Here is a 23,213-nt window from a genome sequence, read left to right as displayed (position 1 = left end):
AATTTTTTGGCTTAGGATTTTTTTTGCTGTAATGGCTGCAGTTGTCATAGTGTACAAGTTGGTTTATTATGTGTGTTTGTTATGAGGGTGCCGGTGTATGAGGAACACTCAACATTTCTAAAAAGCTTGTGTATTGTCAGCTGTCTTCATATTATAATCAGTATGATGGTCTTTTTGCACAATGATTTTTATTTATTTATATTCAAAAGTGCTTTCGAAATATTATCATTTTTTTTTGTGAAAAAGATTAAGGAAAGCTATATTATAATGGAGAAGATGGAGAAATGGTGAGATGGAGAAAGGATCAAAATAAGTCAAAAAGACAGATTCTCTGTCATAAATCCAGAGTTGATAGGTGCATAATCCCCCTTTCTTGAAATTAAAATCCTTTCCCATTGAAATCTCATTTATCATCTAGTTTAGGATCTATTCACTGCCAACTTCTTGCACTATCATCTTTGTGTTATTACCCAGATCATTGGCGATGACTAGATCAAAGATACCCATGCCCCTTTGTACTTTTTTCCTGACATGTTGAAATACAGATAAAAATTATGAAGCAAAAATATCAGTGGTCAGTAATAAAAGACTGCATGGTTCAGATACAATAATTTTTTTATTTAAAATATTAAAACAAAATTTAACAGTTTAAGAAGTTTATAATTCTAATTTTGATATATTTCATAAATTAAGATGGGTAATGCACTTCTGCAGGCACTTATATTAGCATTAATTAGCAGCAGAATAGGGTTAACCTCAATTGAAATTAGTATTTTTTTCAAAAAGATTTTTAGTAGTGATTAAAAATGCTTTTCTGGTACTGAATGTGTCTTAACTATAGCCAAAGTACTTTATTGAGAAGTCTATATTATTGCCAGCTGACCTGTCCACCTGTGGCTGTCTAAATATTATGTTAATTTATAAATAACAATTATAAAAAATAATTTTTGTACATCACTGACTTGAAGGGCTTTAAAAATAAAGTGTACAGTAAAAGCATAACTTGTATATTCTATAAGTAAACTTCAATATCTTACTGAAACTCAGTTTCAAAGTTGATGGTATTAAGGCAAATGGGGTAGAAATTCCATTCAAGTGTTTTAATAATTTCTTTAAAAAAAAAAGAACTGAAAAATCTCTACTAAACAAAAATTTAAAGCAGTTCTACATTCCAACACCTCTAAGCTTCATTACCATTTTTGAGGCTACATAGTATTTCTGATAGGAAGCCCTCCTTTTCAAGAAATTTCTATTCTTTACTTCAACAACTGTATATATGTATGTATTTACAAGAAGCATTTTGAAAATACCAACAAATTACATCATCAGGAAGGAAAACATTCACATAAATGATAAATTATACAAAACAAGGCAAAAATTTATAGGAAATTAAATATTAATCACAATCATCATATTACACACGAAATGTTACCTTACACAGAATAATTTCTCCCAAACCAATAAATAATTTAGCTTGTTCAGATACTACACATAAAATGCAAATAAGAACTGACAATGGGTAACTTTTAATATACATAGGTCCTAAAAAAGTATGTATTTTTAATCTGTGATATTACTGTTAAAATTGTACTCTTGTTTCCAGCTGCTGCAAGAAAATACCCAATGAATGCCAGACGTTTAACCTGTACGATGATGAAACATTTATTGTGAATGCATAATTTGCTCTTCTTACTTGACTTTCACATTATCCGGATAAAATCTGTATATTTTTCCCTTTTCATTACTAATAGTTAGGTATAATTGGATATTTGTTATATCAACTGTGACGTCTCCTGTGTTTCTACATAATATAAAGAGGAAAATTAATTTTAAAATATTAAAAACAAATTATCTTAAAGAATAACACAGAATTAAATATCTGTTTTCATCATTTTTTTAACCCTAACCAATAAAACATTTTTATATATAAAATATCAAATAAAATAAAAGTTTTGTTTTCAGGCATGGACAGAGATTAGGGTACTGTTCTGGTTATTTGATCAGTTGGGCAACATATATATACAAGGACTTAAATAAACCAAAAAACGATGGTTGCAGGACAGATGAAGAAATTAAAGACAGAATTTTTAAATTCAATTACTTTAGTTTTGAATTTTGATGAATATCACCAAAGGAATAATTCAAGCTGTCCAACTGATCTTATCACTTTATTTAACTGCATTGGAAGAAGAAAGCCTTTCGCAACACAATTAAGTATGCGAGATAAAATCTATCCCCTTCCCAACATTTAAAGGCTTATAGCGTAACTGTTTTTTTTTTAACACTTATTATGTCTCCCCTCCTATACATAATTCCATACACACTATATAGATAAAAACTTTGCATGTATAATATCAATAGTGATTAAAAAAAAAAAAAGGCAGTCTTCATACTGCTTGATTTTTGTACCTCAACTTTTCATACACACTATATAGATAAAAACTTTGCATGTATAATATCAATAGTCATTAAAAAAAAAAAAAGGCAGTCTTCATACTGCTTGATTTTTGTACCTCAACTTTTTTAGAAGTATATAACATTACTATGAATAGATTTTTGCTAAACTTAGCAATAATAAAGAAATATCAAAAATAAAGTACGAAGTAACACAAGTAATTATTTTTAAAAAATTACTTAACTTTCATAATGAATACATGTGTGAGATAGTTTACTATACAAATTAAAATGCTCGCAGGTTCAGCTGCATATGTCCACAATATTAGTGTACTCTTAACGTAAAAGGGAATAAAGATAATTTTCATAATTTTCAGAATATTAACAAATAGCTATTCTGTTCTAACCTAAATCATTTTTATGCTAACTGTTGCCTTATACATGCTTCTATATGTTGAAGAGCATATATAAGGCAACAATTAATTACATAACCTGAATTATTTTTATAGTCAAAGGTATTTCAATATAAATATCTTAAAAATTAGCTTTCATAAATACTTCAAATGTTGCTGATCGTAGATATCATAAGTTTGCTCATTTTTTTTTTATACCGTATTATAAGAACCATAAAAATGGGAGCATTGACAAGTTGGCATAGAGTCAAGCATGATACATATGCATATCTAAGCTTTTACATTAGTTAGCATAAGTTATGGGTGCTCTTTTTTGGAACTTATTTATCTTCCTCTACTGTTAAAGAGAAAAAAAAGTAAATCCTCCATAGACATCTGGATCACGTTGAGGAGCTTATTTATGGAGATAATTTTTTCAGTTACTTTTCTGCATTGTAATAAATACCAATTTAAAATGAACTTTAATATACTAAGGTTATTACATGGATGCATCCTCATTTTGGGATAATGACTGCACTCATTGATGTTATTACATCTATAACTGTCTTTCTTCAGTTAGTTGCAGTTCAGCATGTTTCCAGAAAGCCATTTAGCATTATGACTTTGCATTTATTATTTTATCAGAGTTTACTAAAAATTGGTGCACTGACTGCTTTGTTGATGAGATACAATAATTTCAAACCATAAAATTACTAATTAAGAATTAATTTAATTCTTTTTAATTAAATGCATAAAAATTTATTAATCTGGGTTAAATAAATTGAATCATTTTAATTTAATAAGCAATTCACATATAAATTCCTAAACACCAAAAGCTTTTATGGTAATCTATAAAGATTATTTATGGCATATTTAGTATTGAGAGAAATCACATTTTATGTAAACTCACCTGATGCCTTAGGTGATGATGAAATGGAATCTTAATTGCACAGTTTTCTCCCTGGAATCCCGATTGGCACAAGCACTTTCCTGGTGATATGCATCTACCACCATTTAGACACTTTTTTGTACACACCACTTCAAAAAAAATTTAAATGTAAATATTACTATCTACCTATTAACAACATATCCAAAAAAGTAAAAAAATTAACAATTTTCAAATTTATGTAAAAGATTTTTAGCATTAGTAGAGGCATATGATGCAAGAAAGAAAGCTCATGCAGCATCAGCTAGAAAAAAAAAAAAAAAAAAAACTTCCACTTCACCCCTCCGTTCGTTCAAAATACCTGTCCAGCTGAGCCTTAAATTTATTTAGGCTATCAACTTCCACAACAAGGGATGGAAGTCTGTTCCACCAACCAACTACCCGCTGGCTAAAGGCAAATTTCCGGACATCTATCCTACATCTGTCTTTCCTCAATTTGAATTTATGCCCTCTCAGGTGATTATTCTGAGCAAGAGGCAGAATCCCATCAGCATTGAGTATGCTCAAACCATTCAGGGCCTTATACACCTCTATCAGATCACCTCGCCGGTGCCTAGTCTCCAGACACTGTAATTTGCAAAATTTAAGCCTTTCTTCATAAGAGCAACCCTTTGTTCCATTCACTAACCTTGTTTCCCTTCTCTGTACTCGTTCCAGCAGTTCTACATCCTTCTTGAAATGAGGCCTCCAGACCTGTATACAGTACTCAAAGTGTGGCCTGACCATTGCCTTATGGTCAGGCCACACCTTGAGTACAAGGGAACAATCACCTCCTTATCCCTGCTAGAAAAATTCCTGTATTTCATTGATAAGACACCATGAGCTACTCTTGCAGCCCATCTGCACTGCTCAGAGAACTTCATATCTGCCTGCACAACCACCCCCAGGTCCCTTTCATTCTCTACCGCTGTCAGTGTAGTACCACAGACTTGATACGTTGCTCTGGGGTTGTTGTTTCCCATATGTAGTACTTTACATTTGTCAATGTTAAACTTCATTTGCCACCTCTCAGCCCATCTGCTCAACCTTTACAGATCCTGTTGCAGCAGCATAGCGTCAGTAGTGTCCTTAACAACCCTGCCAACGTTTGTATTGTCTGCAAACTTGGACATTAAGCTTGATATACCATCATCAATATTATTTATAAATACAGAAAACAATAATGGACCCAACACTGAACCCTGAGGGACTCCACTAATAACATTAGTCCACGACGAGCAGTGTCCATTGATTACCACTCTCTGTCTTCTCCCCCTCAACCACCCCCTTTATCCATAGAGCAATTTGCCTCCAATTCCATGCCATGCATTTGAAAAGTATAGAGAGTATCAGGAAAGCTCCTGCAAACTAGTATTTAATAGCCAAACAAAGAGACAGTGGTCTCACAGATCCAACGTCTTTCAACATGGAAAGCCCCCCACAATATTCGAGTCACTAAACCAGTAACCTATCACCAAAAGACAAAGCATGTTCATGTGTTCAAAAAGGAATGACTAAATCACTCAACATCACTCATTTGTCACACTCAGGTTCTCCTACTGTCTATCAGTGTTTTGATACCTTTTAAAGCTTTGTTAGTAACATCTGTAAAATATAGTAATTAAATAATATAGTCAAAAATGACTGTAATTCTGCTCAAGTTGTTCAGAATAAAGTAGTTTTTTGAAATTATAAAACTACTAATGCTATTTTGGCCTTTTCGAAATTACAAAAAATAAGAACTTTCTTCTCCTCTCTTGTGTTTCTGTAGCCTGCAAAATACTACCTAGTGATTACAATGGCTTTAATGTACACAGCAGAATGAACTTTTGGTCACTGAAAAATGACTCGGTATTGTACTACTTTTAAGCAAATAGCATCACTGAAATTTTAATTTGTTATTGTTTTATTAGGGAACTGACACTAGAGACAACCTGTTGTTTGATGAAAGCTAAGTAAGTGCCAAAATGGCAGATGAAATTTTGGCAATGCTATTTGTTTAAAATTAGTGCAATACCAAGGCAACTTGACTACTCAGCTGAAGGCTTCATGGATGGGAGGGGAAAGTTTTCTCCACAATCCACTTACTGACCAAGCATCAAAGAATGCCAAATCATGGGGTGGGAGAGAAGCTCAGGTGATGAAAAAATTAGTGTATTTTTTTAGGAATGTGAGTAATCTAACCTTTCTTTTTGGAAACTTAAGATAATGTGGTATTAAATGGCCTCATGGCATAACAATAATGTCAGGAATAAATGATATATACATACATATAATTTCATTATAAATAGAGTAAAACCTCATAAATACAGTATCCTCGGGGCTATAACATATTTCGGATTTTTTAAAATTCTGGTTTTTGAAGGTTACGCATGTGGCCAAAGTATTCAGGTCTAATTCATTATTTTTTTTTGATAATACAGTAACTCTGATCCTTGTAATCACCAGAGAATGATAGCAGCCAGCATTAAGCCAAAATTTTAACCTGTACTTTTGGATTGATCCAGTGGATAATGTACTTGCCCAAGAAATAAAGGTTGTGAGTTAAAATGTTGCCTCTGGTATAGGTGTTATAATTGTCCAATATGTCTTTTAATTGTAGGTATAAATAGTGCAATATGATTTCAGTAATCGGACTGCATTAAAAACTAAATATATACTACTATACTGTAAACTAGTACTGAATGATTTTATATGTTGCAAATAAATAGTAACAATGATATACAGTCTAGGAAATATCTAAAAGAGAAACAAATTGGCATTTAGAAATTATTAATGAAATGTGACGCACAAATTTAGCCTGCAGTGTTTTTTTTTTTAAAGTTAAGCCAGCCTATTTTCTCTCTGCCCATTTACAGTCAACTACTTTTGGAGAAATATTTAAAAACTTCCCTTATTTTTGAGGTTCTACTGTATTATTAAAGGTTGTTACTACTATTACTACTAATTTAATACTACTTGTACTTACATTCTTGACAATGAATTCCACCATAGCCAGCTGGACAGAGACAAATATCGGGAAAAACACACGTCCCTCCATTCCAGCATTTTCCAACACAGATAGCTGAAAAATATAATAACAATTAATCCCACAAAGCCATTACAAGGATAGTTTCCACATGAATTCCATTTACAAAGCAATGTAAGGTAAGCAGCTAGAGGCAAGAAGAGAAGTGTACAGGAAGGAGAATGTAACTGGCTCACAGCTTTTATGTGGCCAAAGGCATGATAAGAGGTTTGTAAAGAGGGGAAAAAAAAAAAAAAAAAAAAAAACTGAAAATTGATTGTGACACAGATCCAAATGACCAGTGACCTAGACAATGCTCTCAAACCATGATCACAGACCAGCATTTCAGTTAATACTTGGTAATACTGCAGCAATAATCCTTTGGATGGAAAGTTCTAGAACTGGACACATCCTGGGGAAGTTATAAGAAGACAACTACTTAACTATCTCAATTGTTAATAGCATGCAATATTGTGCAGTATTAGTTGTGGTTTGTGTCTAGCTTGGTGCCCACTCTTGTTGATGATCTTGAATGATATCCTTGATGGAATAAAGGATACAATATTGAAATCTATCAATGATATAATGGTCAGGCTGATCTTCTTCAGAATGATTTGGACAGGCTTTAATGAAGGTCAAAGGAAAGCCAAAAGTAAGGTTAAGGCTCTACATTTGTAAATAATAATCCAAAATTAACTTAATAAAATATGTGGGTTAAAACTGAAGGGTGTAAAAAAAAAACTTGAGTATTTTGGTGCGATCAGAAGTGAAGGTTAGTATGTGATGTGAGCAAGTGACCAAGAAGGCACAAAGTGTCTTATCAGTGATTTACCATACTTTGCATTTGGGGAGAAGGAGGTTAAGAGTTCTATTATACAAGTCAATGACGAGATGATGTTTTGAATAGTGTTCAGATTCGTGAAAGACTCTAAGGCAGTGGTTTTCAACCGGGGTGCCGTAACAACATACCAGGGGTGCCACGTAATTTGGGTTTAAGTTACTTAAACTTATTATTATTTTTTAATTTATATGTTTATTTCATTATAAAATGGTGTACAGTATCTTTTTAATTTTGTGGTGATCTATGATTGCCGTTTACTCAGTACCTCTATAAAGAATAAAATTATATGCTGTATATATATATATAATAAATATATATAATTTGTATTATGAAATGTAATTTTTATAATTATATTATTGTAATAAATATCATATATATTTTTTAATATTATATATATATATATATGAAATATGAAAACGAAGAAGTGGAAGGAAAAAATGAAGAAGTGAAAAAAAAAATAGGAAAAACAGTACGTGTACCTGAATGAGGCAAGCAGCAAAACAGGATACATGTATATAAATAAGTGTCACAAATGAAAGTAAAATAAAATAAAAATAAATATAGATGGAGAAGTTATTAAACACAAAATGCCAAGCCTAGTTGAAGAAAAAAAGAGAAAAAGAATGTTAAGAACCTATAATAAAAAAATAAAAAAAAATCATTAAGTAGAATTAAATCTGAATTAATGCCGAATTAACAGGCTAATCATATGTACAAAAGCTGAAAGAAAAAGAGGGGAGGGTAATAGAGATAAAAATTATAAAATAAAAATTAAAGAATTAAAAATTTTTAAATTATAATTATAAAAATTATAAAAATATTAAAAATTAAAAATTGGAACATAGATCAGGTATTTCATCAGGGGGCTACACCTGATCGTGTACCAAACACTGTGTTTCTATGCAAACTCATGCTGATGGAGAAGCTATTGAAATGAAATAGATAAAAAAAAAAAAATTATTTTTTAATTTTTTTAATCTCCAGAAACATGAGTGAGGTAGCCCCAATGCAGTGTATTTAGATTAATAAATTAAAAAATAAATTGAGTCGATAGTATGTAAGAACGCAAATGCAGTGTGTTTAGTTTAATAAATTGAGTAGAAAGTATGTAAGAATGTAAGTTTAAATCGAAAGTATGTAAGTTAAATAATAATGAAATAACAAGGTAGCGGTATAGAAAAAGGAAGCAATGCAAGGTAGGGGAGGGGAAAAGAAGTTAAAAATATATAGAGGTCGAAGATAGTGAGAATAAGAAAAGTGAGAATGTCCGAATCACCCTCGATATTACACTAATAGTTCAATGGACGGAAAAACGAAGATCAGAAAGTAGAAAGATGTAAAGAGAAGGAAAAGAGTTTAAAGGATACTAGGCAAGCTCGGGTGTGTAAGTACCCAACCTCATAGAGAGGGCCTTGGCTGTGAGAGTGTTAGTAGAAGTGGAAATTAATACCGCTAGCTTGTAGTGTATATTCTGAGTGAAAGACATGAAATATAATAAAAAATATGAAGAGGAGAAAAATTAAATACCTATGATATTTGGCAGAAACTAAGTTGAGTGAATATAATCAAGAAATGAAGATACAAATTTGCGATCATGATTAATAAGATACAATTATGCGAAATATGATTAATAAGAATGGAATGCTAAACAGAGGGGAAAACTATGACAACGATGGTGGAGTTGCTCAGAAGAGAAGAACTATGGGAGCCCTCTGTGGTCTAAAATAAAATAGAGAAAATAAGATTGGACATAAGTAATTACTGATATTAAATTACGAAAAATGAAAAGAAAACTTAGGAAGTGAAAGAATACGAACATCGTTCTAATAGAAGTCATAATAGAAGTCATTATGTGTGATCACTTTCCAAGCAGTGGAAATACACCCATTCAATGTACAACTATACAGGTATCGAATTAACCCTCATCAAGGTGGAACATGGTGAAACCGAATTTTTCTTTAATGAAATCAGAGAGATTTTTTATAATAAAATTTAAGAAATTAATAGGAATGTCATTATTGCGAAGTTTGGTATAGAGATCATTAAAGCACCAGCTGAAAAGTGATTGATTGCTACTAATATTAGCTAAACTGGATAATTTGTGTGTAGATTATATTTTTATGAACCTTAATCGAAATGTTCGAGTTCCAATTTGTTAAATAGATAATATTAAAATTAAATTTGCTTCTTTTGTCAAATAGTTCCAAATTATGACGAAGAGGAGGACTATTTAGAGTAATACTTAAATCTAGAAAATTTGCATGTCGTTGCCAAGGTTTTCTTTATTGAGAGTGAGTTCAGTGGATATATGGATTTAGCAATATTTTCAAAATGAATGTTGAGAATAAGAATGTCATCAACATAGCGGAATGCATAAAATTAAGGTTCGGGTTGTTATGAATATATAGATGTTCGTAATAATGAAGAAATAAATTAGATACTATGCTAGAAATTTATGAACCCATGGGAACTCCTATGGATTGTTTATATTTACCATCGTAAATATAATTGTTTAGAATACAGAGGTTGATGCAGGTATTCCAAGTAACCTCATCTGTTGGTATAACGTTTTTGTATTTGAGGAACAATTGATGAAGTACATTAACAATCAAGTGATGTGGTAAAGAGGTAAATAAGTTGGTGAAGTCATATGTTTCAATACTAAATATGCTGGAATAGGTATTGGAATTGGAATTAAAAATTTTAATGATACTGTGGTTATTGTTAATGATCCAAGTGGAAGGGATATTAATAAGAATGGTAGTTAACAATTTGAAAAATTGTTTACCTGGATGATAACAGCCACTTTTTTTGGCACTAGTGATGAATCTGAAGCCAACTGGATGTTTATGGAATTTGGCTATCATATACGAGAAAGGCAAAGTAGAATTGCGAATTTTGGTACGCAATTTTTTATGCAAGGCTATAATTTTTTTGATGATTGTATTAATGCCGAGATTACAGCGTAAAAAGGTGGAACTACTTTCTACTTCCTTTTTGAGGGTGGTGTAATAAAATTGCTTGCAAAAGATAGCAAAGTTATTAGAAGCTTTATCTACCGGAGTGATAATAAATTTTTGTTGTAAATCTGAGATGGCTTTTTTCAGGTTAAAGTACTTGATATGTGAATTATTGTAAAGGTAGTAAGTTTTAGAAATAATTTTTTTAATGTCTTGATATGTAACATTTATCCAATTATAAAAAGCTTCGTGGGGTATTGTATATTTATATGCTAACTTGTTGCAAAAGTTCAAGATATTCAGATAAATATCTTTATATATATTATTGAGGTTGGCCTTATGGACGGGTCTGAATTTAAAACCTTTTTCCATAGCAGACTTTAGTGGAATGTTGTTAATAATGTCCAGGTTACCAGTAATAATATGTTTATGATGTTGATCAACGTAAGGAGCATATATGGGATCATCACAATGACATGGAAGATCTAAAGCTTGTAAGTTGCCTAAATTAGTAGCTAAAGTTTTATAATTACAAATTTTACCAATAGACCTGTGCACTGGTGCATTGTTGTGAAGAATCAGCATACACACACATCTCTGGAAAGTTTTCCAGGGTGTTTTTCCTTTATGACATCCTTTAGTTTGTACAGTTGGATTGCATATGACTCCCAAGTGACTGTCTGCCTGTGTTCCAAGTAGTGAATGTACAAAATTTCCTCAGCATCCCAAAAAACAGTGGCCATAATCTTGCCAGCTGAAGGTTGTGTCTGAAATTTTTTTGGTGGGGGAGAACCCTTGTGCTTCCATTGCACTGATTCTTGGTTGGTCTCAGGATCCAAGTGATGAACCCATGTTTCATCACCCATAACAATTCTGTGGATGAAAGTTTCAGGATCTGTTCCATAAAGCTCTAAATTCTCCTCATAACACCGAACTCTGAATTGCTTCTGCACAGGGATCAAAAATCTGAGGACCCACCTTGCACACCTTAGTCATACCCAAATGTTCATGGAGGATAGTTATGACTGTTCCCTCAGATATATTACATTCCCAAGAGATTTGGGAACCTTTAAACGTCTGTCATTTAGCACAAGGGTGACACATTTCTGGAGTTGTCGCTATCACAGGCCTTCCTGGATGTGGATCATCTTTGATGGACTCTCTACACCACTTGAATTGTTTTGACCAGAATTTCACCTGGTACTCTGAAGGTGCACTGTTGCCATACACAGCCATCATCCTTTCATGAATGGCCTTTGGCCCATTTCCTTCTTTGGTAAGAAACTTGATGACTGAACGATGCACCAATTTCAGCAAATCCATAATTTGATAACTTCATTCTTTCTGTTACAGCAGCACAATCTAAAAACATAGTGGGATAAAAATTAGTATGATTCAAGTTGAGATATGTAGGAACATGATAAATCATGAATCACTGAAAACTATGGGAAGTACCTCAGGTAGATAATTTGTTGAATGCCCCTCATACATTCCATGCACATATCTGAATGTTTGAATTCACCTGGATGATGAAAGGTTGGGGAAGCCTATCCTCAGAGTAGAACATACAAAGAGAAATGTTATTACAGTATAACACGAATTAGTGAAGTGCACAACTTTTTTAATGTAAAATATACAAGATAGAATGAACCTTTTAAAGTGCTTAACTAACATCAAAAGTCTACAAACTTAAAAAAATTAAATTAAAAGTTGTTTTAAAGAAAAATCAGACAAATGGGCACATCTTATGTTTCAGAAAATGAGTGGTTAGGTTATTTCCAGGAATAGGGACATTACCGCACCTGTGTTCACCCACCATTCCAACATGCTAAAAGTGAGATGGATATTTTTATTTGTGCCTTGATAAAGCACCAAACAGTGCTGAAATACTAGGGCGATGAAAGCCCCCATGTGAGCTAAATTACTCAGCTCTTCCTAAGAGCTGAGTAATTTAGCTAATAATTTTTCTGAAACCATGGTGTTTCAGATAAATGGTGTTTCTGCCTTATGGTATCATATCAATACTTTAAAACATGATATTAACCAAATCAGTCTTTTGAGATTGATAATGCATTAATCTCAACTATTACTTAAGTTTTTACCCATGTTTTAAATAATTAAAAAATGAGGAAAAATATTCCTAACAGTCTATATAATTCACATCACTGATATTTTATTTTAAATTTCATCAATATACTTACGTTTCTGACAAAATCTTCCCTTCCATCTTGAAGGACAGGAACATTTGTTTGGTTTCCAACATTTACCACCATTCAGACATTCAGGTTCACATATTGCTAAAGGATAACAAAAAGTCAATTACTAAATCATATGAATGGTCTCTCTCACACACACACACTCACTCACTCACTCACTCACTCACTCACTCACTCACTCACTCACTCACTCACTCACTCACTCACACACACACACACACACACACACACACACACACACACACACACACACACACACACACACACACACACACCTCTAACGATTTTCTGGTGAAATAACAAATACCTTCACCATTCAAAAATGCACTATGAAACATTATAAACATGTCATCTAGAGCAGGTGTGTCAAACTCATTTCTGTCGCGGGCCATTTTGTGTGATGGTATGATTTTTGCAGGCCGCATAAAATTTTCTTAAATATTATATATTGATTCAGGATTCAGTAGCATAATCAGATAATTAAAACTCATATGTAATTAAGATTTAAATTTTTATTCAGATCTACAGAATACAAGTAATGTAGAATTTAGTATGTATAGTGAAGAAATGGGAGTAAAGTGGCTGTTGATGAACTGGTTGAATCGTATAGGATGATAGGTTTAATTTCCTTTTCTTTTACTAATTATTATTATTTATTTATTTTATTTTATTTTATTTTTTTTATTTTATTTTATTTTTTTTGGCCACTGCAGCATAAGCCATAGGCTTTCTTGCACCATGTGGCCATTACTAATACTAATATTAATTCTATTATTCAATAATTATGGGTGTCCAACACTGCCACTGAAATGGAAATACACCTCAGTGGTCCACAAAATGATTCAAAGCCACATATCATCCATCTCTAACCTAGCTAGGAAATGGAAGGCAAAGTGCAAGGATGTCTTAAATGTAACATACTTGGAAGCTGTTGGGCCTAGCTACCTTCTCATACAAAATCATAATAATAACTTTTGATGATTATTTTCTATTATTTCTCATGTTACAAGTAGAATTGATGGATTTTCATTTTGCTTAACCTTTTCACTGTGCCAAAATTTCAAAGTAGTGGTAGCTTGCATATGTTATTTGGGTGGTGAAAATGAAGATTCAGGGACCACTTTTCCAAGTACACCAGGGTCACATCTCTACATATGTTGGGGTCTCAAAGAATTCTTGAAATACCCTTGGCAAAATGTGTAAATTTTGAGGGTTTGGGCAAAGTTAGCTGCTGCACCATACAACATATTTCACTGCCTTTTGAGAACAGTTGATGTGAAATATTTGAGCAAGCAGTGGCAATCTCATTTGCTACACTCTGTTTAAGTGAGTGCCATTCCCAGAAATGGGATAGAGACAAAATACTCACCCTAAGCCTTTTCATCACGTTGCACAACACACATACGTGACCGTACAGTCACGTATGTGTGTTGCTCTCAATAATCATTAAAATTAATGAAGTTATGCCTTAGTTTATAAGGTGATTTTAGTATCGTTATACTCCTCAAGTGACTCTGAAGAAGAAGACACCAACTTCAAGGCGACCAAGACACCCAGGTATTTATTATTTGTAGTTCCTTTTCATATTACAGAATCTCATAATCGGACATGATCAAGCTGTATTAACGCTCGGAAAATTGACCAGCACCACTTACCGCTGCCGGCTACAGATCAAGGTCAGACTCCACTGCTGTAAGTTAGTACAGTACTTGCGATCAGTTGCCCTGGCGATACGCGTCAATTACTAATTCCTGGAAATTCACCCCCTCCCCCGGAAACAGATTAACTGCATTCCTAAAGTCGGTGACAAGCTTTCTGAACTAAATACTGTACCACTAATTCAGCCGGTTAAACCTTCAAACACGAGCATTTCCCATCAGATATCCAAATATGACAGAGTTAAATGAAGTCTTCACCACAGCTGAATGTAAATTATGCAAATTAAACACTGACCTATGCATTATTTGTGTTACGTGCTACGCTTCGTTTTGTGGATCATGCCTCAAAATTGATTTAAAAAAGATGAACAAGCAACGGAGACGCAATTTTTCATGTCTTTCTTGCAAGGAAATACCTGACAGTGACTCCCTCAACGGTGCATCAAGGGCACCTCCCCAACGTACTGAGATACCCTGCACATCAACCGAAACTACATCATCCGCACAGAAAAATAAAGCCATCCTACCACACCCCAGCATAAGCACCACACCGGAAACTTCCGATCAGCAGATACAAATCGCCGATGGCGACAATCATTCCCCCACAGATGACAGCGCTACCTCCACGTCTCTGTTGCAAAGCACAGCCGTTCCACGACTCCCTGGAGGAGTAATATATGATGTAGCTACCTCGGCCACAAAGTGCTGCCAAACGGTAACAACTTTGATGCACAGGGAAAACTGCCTGCAGATAAGTGATGATTATGTAATGCTCATAAACACGCAGCTTAATATGCTTATTAATGAGATTAAGCAAATCAAAGCCCAAAACTCAAGCCTACTTGAAGAAATACAACAACTCAAGGCACAAGTAGCTGCAAATAAATTCACTGTAGTGAACCAGTCTTCTACCACAGAACCCAACCTTCAAAATAGCAAAAGAGAACAATCCACTAATCAGCTCAACAGGAAAGATGCAGATTTCAGTGAAGATAACTCTACCAAACCTGCATTTAACATCACCAGAGATAGCCACTCAAAGATCTCTCAGGTGGCCCCCTCTACAGTATCGACCCTAAATAATACCAAACCTAAAATGTTAGAGCAGACAATTCAAACTGGAAAGAGTCCATTAATACCCGCATTTGCAGAAGTAGTCACCAGCCAAAAAGACGATCATAAAATCCAAAAGATGCCAACAGCAAGGCTTACAAACTGCATGCACTCCCTGCCCAAGTCTCTTTTCTCCGATCAACAGGTTCCCTCAAAAGAAACCGGGATCATATATTCAACCCATCAAAATATGGAACGTGGAAGACAAAAGGGAAAAACAGGTGGCACACAACACTCCATTAAGGGGAATCACTCATATTCGTACAATATCACAGCGGTCCAGACCCGTGGGCAAATCTTTGTTTCTCGACTGGAACCAACTACTAAACCAGGCAGCATTAAGGCCATGTTTGCAGAACGTCACAGTATAAATATTGATGTGAGACAGAGAAGAACTAGGTACACAACTTACGCATCTTTCATCCTTACCTGCCACCCAGAGATGATGAGCTTTGTGTTGGATCCAAGGCTATGGCCCCCTGGAACTCTCGTCAAACCCTTCCTAGATCAGACGCCAAGAACCGCAATAAATCACCAAAATCATCAACAAATACAATAGCAATTAAAACTATCAAGCTGCCAAGCCATAGAAACACAGAAGAATTCAAATGATTCTATTGAGAACAAAACTACTATAGGAAACAATATGTCCACATATCAATCAATCCAACTACCAGCCGTTTATGATGTCAATTCCCAAGGCTGCAAACCTGTCTCTAATATCCCTGTACATATCACAACGCACAATAGACCAGTGCGGCCCCAAAAAAGAAACCTACCACCTGTACGAACTCCGATTGCTAAGGCTACCACCATTCGAATTGTCTTTCAAAATGCAAGAAGTATCTGTAACAAGCTAGACACTGTCGAACAGCTTCTACTCTCAAAAACCCTGGATGTCCTCTGTATCGCTGAAACGTGGCTTGGGAATGGCCAGGACTCCATTGCCTGTGCACCTCAGGCTGGTTACCAGATGCTCTGCTCCTCTAGAGTAGATCGTAGAGGAGGGGGAGTCGCAATACTCTACAATACCACCCTCTTTTCATTGGTACATTCTGTGGTAAGCCAATCCCCTGCATTTGAAGCCGCCATGGTGTCCCTCAATCTTAACACCTACTTGATAGACATAGCAACAGTATATATTCCACCAGGTCCAAACAGTGATATCATTGAAGATGTAATCCATTGGCTAGTGAATCACCTCCACGCCTCTGCTAAGCACATTGTCTGTGGAGATTTCAATCTTCCTCCTACTCTCGCACATCTTAGTAGGATGCTCGTTAGCAGTATGGATTCACTGGGTATCAGCCTTCTCAACTGCCATCCCACGAGAGGACTCAATCTCTTAGATTTGGTATTCTCTTCAGCACCATGCGACCTCTTAGACAACCCTCACGATCTCTTTCAATCCGATCACGAACCCATTGCCATACTCCTGCACTTAGCCGCACCTAACTTCAATATTCAAGGCCCAAAAAAGAAAAAAATAATAACATCTCCCAAATTCATTGATCCACCACGATGTCTCGAAGCCGCATCCTCCATCCCTTGGGAAGTTCTCAACAATTGCGATCTCCAGTTGGCTGTGGACCTCATGACCAGGTGGATCCGGACCATTGCCAACTACGGAGCGACAAGGACTGTCTGCATCACTCCCCGTTCAAGAGCTTGGCGGACGCCTCCACTGAACAAAACCTTCCAAGAAAATCAAAATCTGCATAAGAGATGGAAAGAGTCAGGCACTGCACAAGATCGGATTGCCTTCTCCAGAGCAAGGGCAGTGTTCAACCGCCAGAAATCATCTGCAATCAAAAAACATCTAAAAGCAACCCTACAAAAAGGCAAACCATTTTACGACTCTCGGCATACAGGAATCCCTAAAACACTGGATCTTGAACTATGGATGGACTACATTGCACGGTTCTCGAACAATGTGGCCCCAACATATCCAGGCAACTTACCTGTCAACAACATCCCAACGGATATGCTCGCCACCGTTAGCATCACCAGGAAGCAGCTTATAACTGCTATGAATAGATTGCCACCCACCGCAACTGCAGGCCCTGACCTTGTGCCACAATTCATGATCAAGTGTCTCAGCACGTTTATCATCAATCCACTACTCTCAATTTTTAACCATATCTTAATGCAGCACTACTTTCCCCCTCTCTGGAACAGATATGCTGTGAGGCCACATCCTAAATGCCAATCTGCATCCCTCATTAAACAGTTCAGGCCAATCTCTTGCTCTTCCAGCCTCTTGAAACTTATGGAGAAGGCATTACTCTCAACCATCACCAATCAAATCATGCCTCACAAACCCCCACAAATTCACTATGCCATTCCCGGAAGATCCACAGTCACCAATTTAACTTCTATAACCAGCACCATTCTCAGTGCACTAGAAGCTAAAGCAGAACTTGCCGTTACGTATGTCGACCTGGAAGCTGCCTTCGACTCAATCAGCATTCCCTCACTCGTTCACCTCCTAGAAAATTACTTCCATATAACAGGCGACTTGTTGTGGTTTATCACAACCCTGCTATCAGACAGAATCATTGTCCTTACAGCGGATCAAAATATAATCTCAAGAAAAATCACTGCAGGAGTTCCCCAAGGCGGAGTCCTCTCCGGAGCATTATTTACTGCAGTCATTATTCCGTTTGTTCAAGAGAGAGAAGACATAATCTGCTATGCTGACGATATTAAGCTACACACCCAGATCAACCCGGAGGAACATATCTCAAAAATTAATGAAAAGATCAATCGAAAGCTACACGACTTAGAATCCTATCTCCATCAATTTGGACTACTTATTAATCCGGCAAAATCAGCCCAAATTGTCTTTTCGTTGAAGCACCAACCCACTGACGTCCAAGTTTCTCTAAATGGCATTCTCCTTCCAGTGGTAAATACACAAACAGACTTGGGAGTAGTTTTCGATTGCAAACTGACCTTCAAGCCCCACATCGACAAGCTCATAACAAAATTCTGCAAAATGCGGTGGACTACCAAACAACAACTACTTCACGTTAAGGATCTGGATGTGACTCGGCGGTACATATACACCTCTGTATACTCCGTCGTGTTATACGCCTCAGAAATATGGGCATCTGCAGCCCCCACGAATATCAAGCGTGTGTACTCCTCCTAATACTGGCTCCTTCGTTGGGTCACACATAAACATCATCGTCCACCCCAGCAAAGAACAACTGCGATGGCAACCGCACTGAATTTTGCCTGACTGCCAAATCTTATAATGGAAAGACGCCTCGCCCTAACTGTCAAAATGACCACTGGAATAATCTCGGAGCCAAACATATGGGAACTGTGCAGCTGGAGGATCCCTCAACCTGGACTGAGATCAGCTCCGACCCTTATAGCCAACCATAACAGACTAGCCCTCAGCGACCGCTTCCTCCCCAAGCAGATGCTTATCACAGTACAAGCAATCAAAGGCGACCTCTACAAATTTGTCAAGGACCGCAAATACTGGAGGGAGATCCTTGATGACCTACACCCAACCAGGCAAACTGCACAGTAATGTGGCAGTATAATAAATGTAAAAATGATGTCTGTATAATATTGTACATAATGTCAAAAATACTGTATAACATTTTTATGAATATTGTGAATAAGTTAACTGAAACGTATTATATTGTTGGCCCTGGGGGATGAACCCGAACTTCGATGTCGGCCCCGTCCTCAAGGCCTTTGTACACCAGCCAATGTGAAGCCCCTGGCATTCCTGCCATGAAGGGTAAAATTGTATACATCCTTTGTACACAATAAAGATTATTTATTTATTTATTTATTTTGTGAAAGAAGTTTTCTTCTTAATATTTTGAGATGGTAATAGTCATGAAGCACAGCCTAGGAAATCTATACTGTTCCACTTTGAATGATCCTTTCAAGGATGTCAATAGTATTAAATTTACATATGGTACTAATTTCATTCTGCCGTTACCCTTCCCCCCCTCAAATGTGTCTTTCATTTTACAACTTGCATTACAAAATAGAATGTGACCATAGGAAGGTCAAAGGATGAAACAAAATATTTGAAAATTTAACACAGTTATGGCCATAAATTTCATTTTCATGTTTTATCTATTTAATGTTATTAAAAATTTCAATTTTAAAACACTTACGTATTTCGCAATATCTTCCTCTCCATCCTCTAGGACATAAACATGTGTTAAAGCGCATGCAGTGTCCTCCATTTCTGCAAGGTGGTAAACATACACCTAAATAAATAATTGTCAGTGAAACTAGGGCAAAATACAAAATGTCTTTAGCATTTTTTAAAATAATAACTATAACTTGAATTAGAAATTGCAGGTTGAATATTTAGCAGAAATTAAAACTGACAAAGCCTTATTTATTTTATATACTTATATAAACTAGTTTCACCAGTTCTGTGAAATTTCACTCCAAATGGCATAGACATAAAATTAAAGAAAAGTAATGTAACAGTCATAATACACATGGTATCTGACTTATTTTGAAAATAAAGTACACAAATTAACTGAGTAGTATTTGATATTTAACTGAGTAGTATTTAATAAGTGACAAAGTAACAATGAAAAATCCAAAATGGTGTAACAAAAACTCCCATCCGAAAACAACTAACTAAACTATCACCTAAAAAGAGCTGGATATCATCATTCTTCTCTTTCTTGGTGATTCCCCCCATCTCTCTCTCTCTCTCTCTCTCTCTCTCTCAGGGTAACTTGGGATTTTTTTTTGGCTGGTGCAGCATAAGCCTCAGGCTTCCTTGCACCATATGGCTAATAACAACAATTATTCTGATTCTCAGGGTAACTTGGGATTTTTTTTTGGCTGGTGCAGCATAAGCCTCAGGCTTCCTTGCACCATATGGCTAATAACAACAATTATTCTGATTCTGTATTATGATGATCTTACTAGTATTAGCCATATAGTGCAAAGAGAGTCCTAGATTTTTGCTGCACCAGCAAAATAAAAAAAAAATAATAATAAATAAATAATAAATAATAATAATATTAAATAAACAGTACAATAAAATGAACTACCTATATGACTCAATCCTCACATAAGTGACTTTTGAATTTCCCCAAGCTGTCAGCCTCAATTCCAGTAATTAATTATAACAGTGAAGATTTTGCCCTCAATAATTTTACTTTCACCTCTCAGAGCCTTATACACCTGAATTAAGTCTCTCTTAAGGTGCCTAGTTTCCTAGCTCCAAACTTCAACACAGTATTCCAATTGTGGTCTTACAATTACCAGAGCCATACAATTCTCAGAGAGTTATACATCTGAATTAAGTCTCCCTGAAGGTGCCTAGTTTCCAATCTCCAAACTTGAACACAGTCTCTGTCAAAACTAGGTGGTTCTATTGCCACTTCAGCTTACTAGCGTCCTACTTTTCTTCTGTTGTTATTGTTGTTGTTATTTGGTTTTTAGGAGCATTAGCAACTAAGGCCATATTGCTCTGGTGCGGTGGTCATTCCCTGACCTTTCCGCATGCTCCGTATTTGGTGGTGACGGGCTCGAACCCCGGTCTAATCTAGAAGCGTGTGCTACGCACTGCTGCTCCTTCCCACCTGGCTACGGAGGCGCCTCTTTTCTTCTAACTCGTGTATTAATGATCTTGGTAAACTACCTGTTATCATTCCCAGTACATTCAGGTCAATGCCTCCTGTGGTCTTTCATCAAAAGGATGCCAGAAGAATTTTTGAATAGTGTTGATGCCAAGAAAGCACCAAGTCCTGATGGTATTTCTACACTTGTTCTCAAAACTTGTGCTCCTGAGCATACTCATATTCTGTGTAACATTTTTTCACTTTCTTATTCCACAGGTTGTTTTTCCCTTCTGTTTGGAAATTTGGTCATATCCAGCCAGTTCCTAAAATGGGCAACAAATCCCTCCCATTCAATTATTATCCCATTGCATTTACTTCTACTCTTTCTAAAATAATGGAGAAATCTATTAACTGCCAACTCAAACTATCTAGAAACCTTCCATCTGATCAATGAGCCCCAGAATGAATTCCATCAGTATCGATCCACTGGTGATTTACTGGTTTATGTTACCCATCTATGGAAAAATTCAATGGAAAAGTTTGGTGAAACTCAAGCAGTTGCTCTTGACATTTCAAGGACTTTTGATTGTGTTTGGTATTGAGGTCCTCTAAATAAGCTTCCATCTTATGGTTTGCCAACTGTTTTTTGTAATTGGGTATCCAGTTTCCTCTCTGATCATTCACTGTAGATGATTGTAGATGGTTCTCTGTCTTCTAACTTCTCCACCAATGCAGGTGTTCCCCAAGGTCACATATCAGTTCTTTCTCCCACTCTTTTCCTTTTATATATTAATGACCTTCTTCAATTGACTGGAAATCCTGTCTATAATTTTGCTGATTATAGCACATTGCATTCCACCTTCCAGTTTGAGAAACCCTATTTTGCAAAAACAGCTTAAACTTCTCAAATATCCACTATCAATTCCTTAAATGCTGATCACCAAGTAATTCTCCAGTAGGGAAATGATAACTTAGTTTATTTCAGTCCTTCTAAAACCAAGTTCTGCCTTATATCTCACAAAAAAGTATTTTTCTGCTCCAATGCTTATGTTCAATGGCACCCAGACTTCTAGACAAGATTACATATCTATTTTAGGGATAACACTGACTTCTAATCTCTCTTGGCATAAGCACATTATAAATATTGCTTTCTCTGCATCTAAAAACTGAGTTTTCTCTTCTGCTCTTGGTTTTACTTTTCTTCCAAACAGCTGTTCACTCGGTACAAATTGCAAATCCACCTTGCCATGGAATTTTTAGCATTTTTTTTAGCATTTTTAGCATTAGTAGAGGCATTTGATGCAAGAAAGCAAGCTTATGCAGCATCAGCCAAAAAAAAAAAAAAAAAAACCCACTTCCACTTCACCCCTCTGTTCGTTCAAAATACCTGTCCAGCTGAGCCTTAAACTTATTTAGGCTATCAACCTCCACCACAAGGGATGGCAGTCTGTTCCACCCGCTGGCTAAAGGCAAATTTCCGCACGTCTATCCTACATCTGTCTTTCCTCAATTTGAATTTATGCCCTCTCAGGTGATTTTTCTGAGCTAGAGGAAGAATCCCATCAGCATTGAGCATGCTTAAACCATTCAAGGCTTTATACACCTCTATCAGATCACCTCGCTGGTGCCTAGTCTCCAGACACTGTAATTTGCAAAACTTAAGCCTTTCTTCGTAAGAGCACCCCTTTGTTCCATTCACTAATCTCGTTGCCCTTCTCTGTACTCGTTCCAGCAGCTCTACATCCTTCTTGAAATGAGGCCTCCAGACCTGTATACAGTACTCTAGGTGTGGCCTGACCATTGCCTTATACAATGGAATAATCACCTCCTTATCCCTGCTGGAAAAATTCCTGTATATCATTGACAATACTCCATGAGCTACTCTTGCAGCCCGTCTGCACTGCTCAGAGAACTTCATATCTGCCTGCACAACCACCCCCAAGTCCCTTTCATTCTCTACCACTGTCAGTGTAGTACCACAGAGTTGATACGTTGCTCTGGGGTTGCTGTTTCCCATGTGTAGTACTTTACATTTGTCAATGTTAAACTTCATTTGCCACCTCTCAGCCCATCTGCTCAACCTTTCCAGATCCTGTTGCAGCAGCATAGTGTCAGTAGTGTCCTTGACAACCCTGCCAACCTT

General features: G+C 35.8%; 1 protein-coding gene across 1 annotated transcript in view; it reads right to left on the bottom strand.

Annotated features, from left to right (window-relative positions):
* Positions 1–1,524: 1,524 nt before the first annotated feature.
* The window catches only part of LOC150075941 (von Willebrand factor D and EGF domain-containing protein-like), a 213,488-nt gene continuing 191,799 nt past the window's right edge, over positions 1,525–23,213 (bottom strand). Inside the window, exons 29-33 of the mRNA XM_090388022.1 lie at positions 19,655–19,750; positions 12,721–12,816; positions 6,680–6,775; positions 3,697–3,824; positions 1,525–1,801 (exon numbers count right to left, since the gene is read on the bottom strand). Coding sequence (XP_090244148.1) covers positions 1,778–1,801; positions 3,697–3,824; positions 6,680–6,775; positions 12,721–12,816; positions 19,655–19,750 — 440 coding nt within the window. The 3' untranslated portion in view covers positions 1,525–1,777. The remainder of the gene's footprint in view (positions 1,802–3,696; positions 3,825–6,679; positions 6,776–12,720; positions 12,817–19,654; positions 19,751–23,213) is intronic.

Source organism: Mastigoproctus giganteus, chromosome 13 (assembly GCF_048544385.1).
Source record: "Mastigoproctus giganteus isolate SK-2022 chromosome 13, ASM4854438v1, whole genome shotgun sequence".
In the NCBI taxonomy this organism is placed as follows: Eukaryota; Metazoa; Arthropoda; class Arachnida; order Uropygi; family Thelyphonidae; genus Mastigoproctus; species Mastigoproctus giganteus.
The sequence above is the reverse complement of the archived record's forward strand: the minus strand, read 5'-3'. Positions and strand labels throughout refer to the sequence as shown.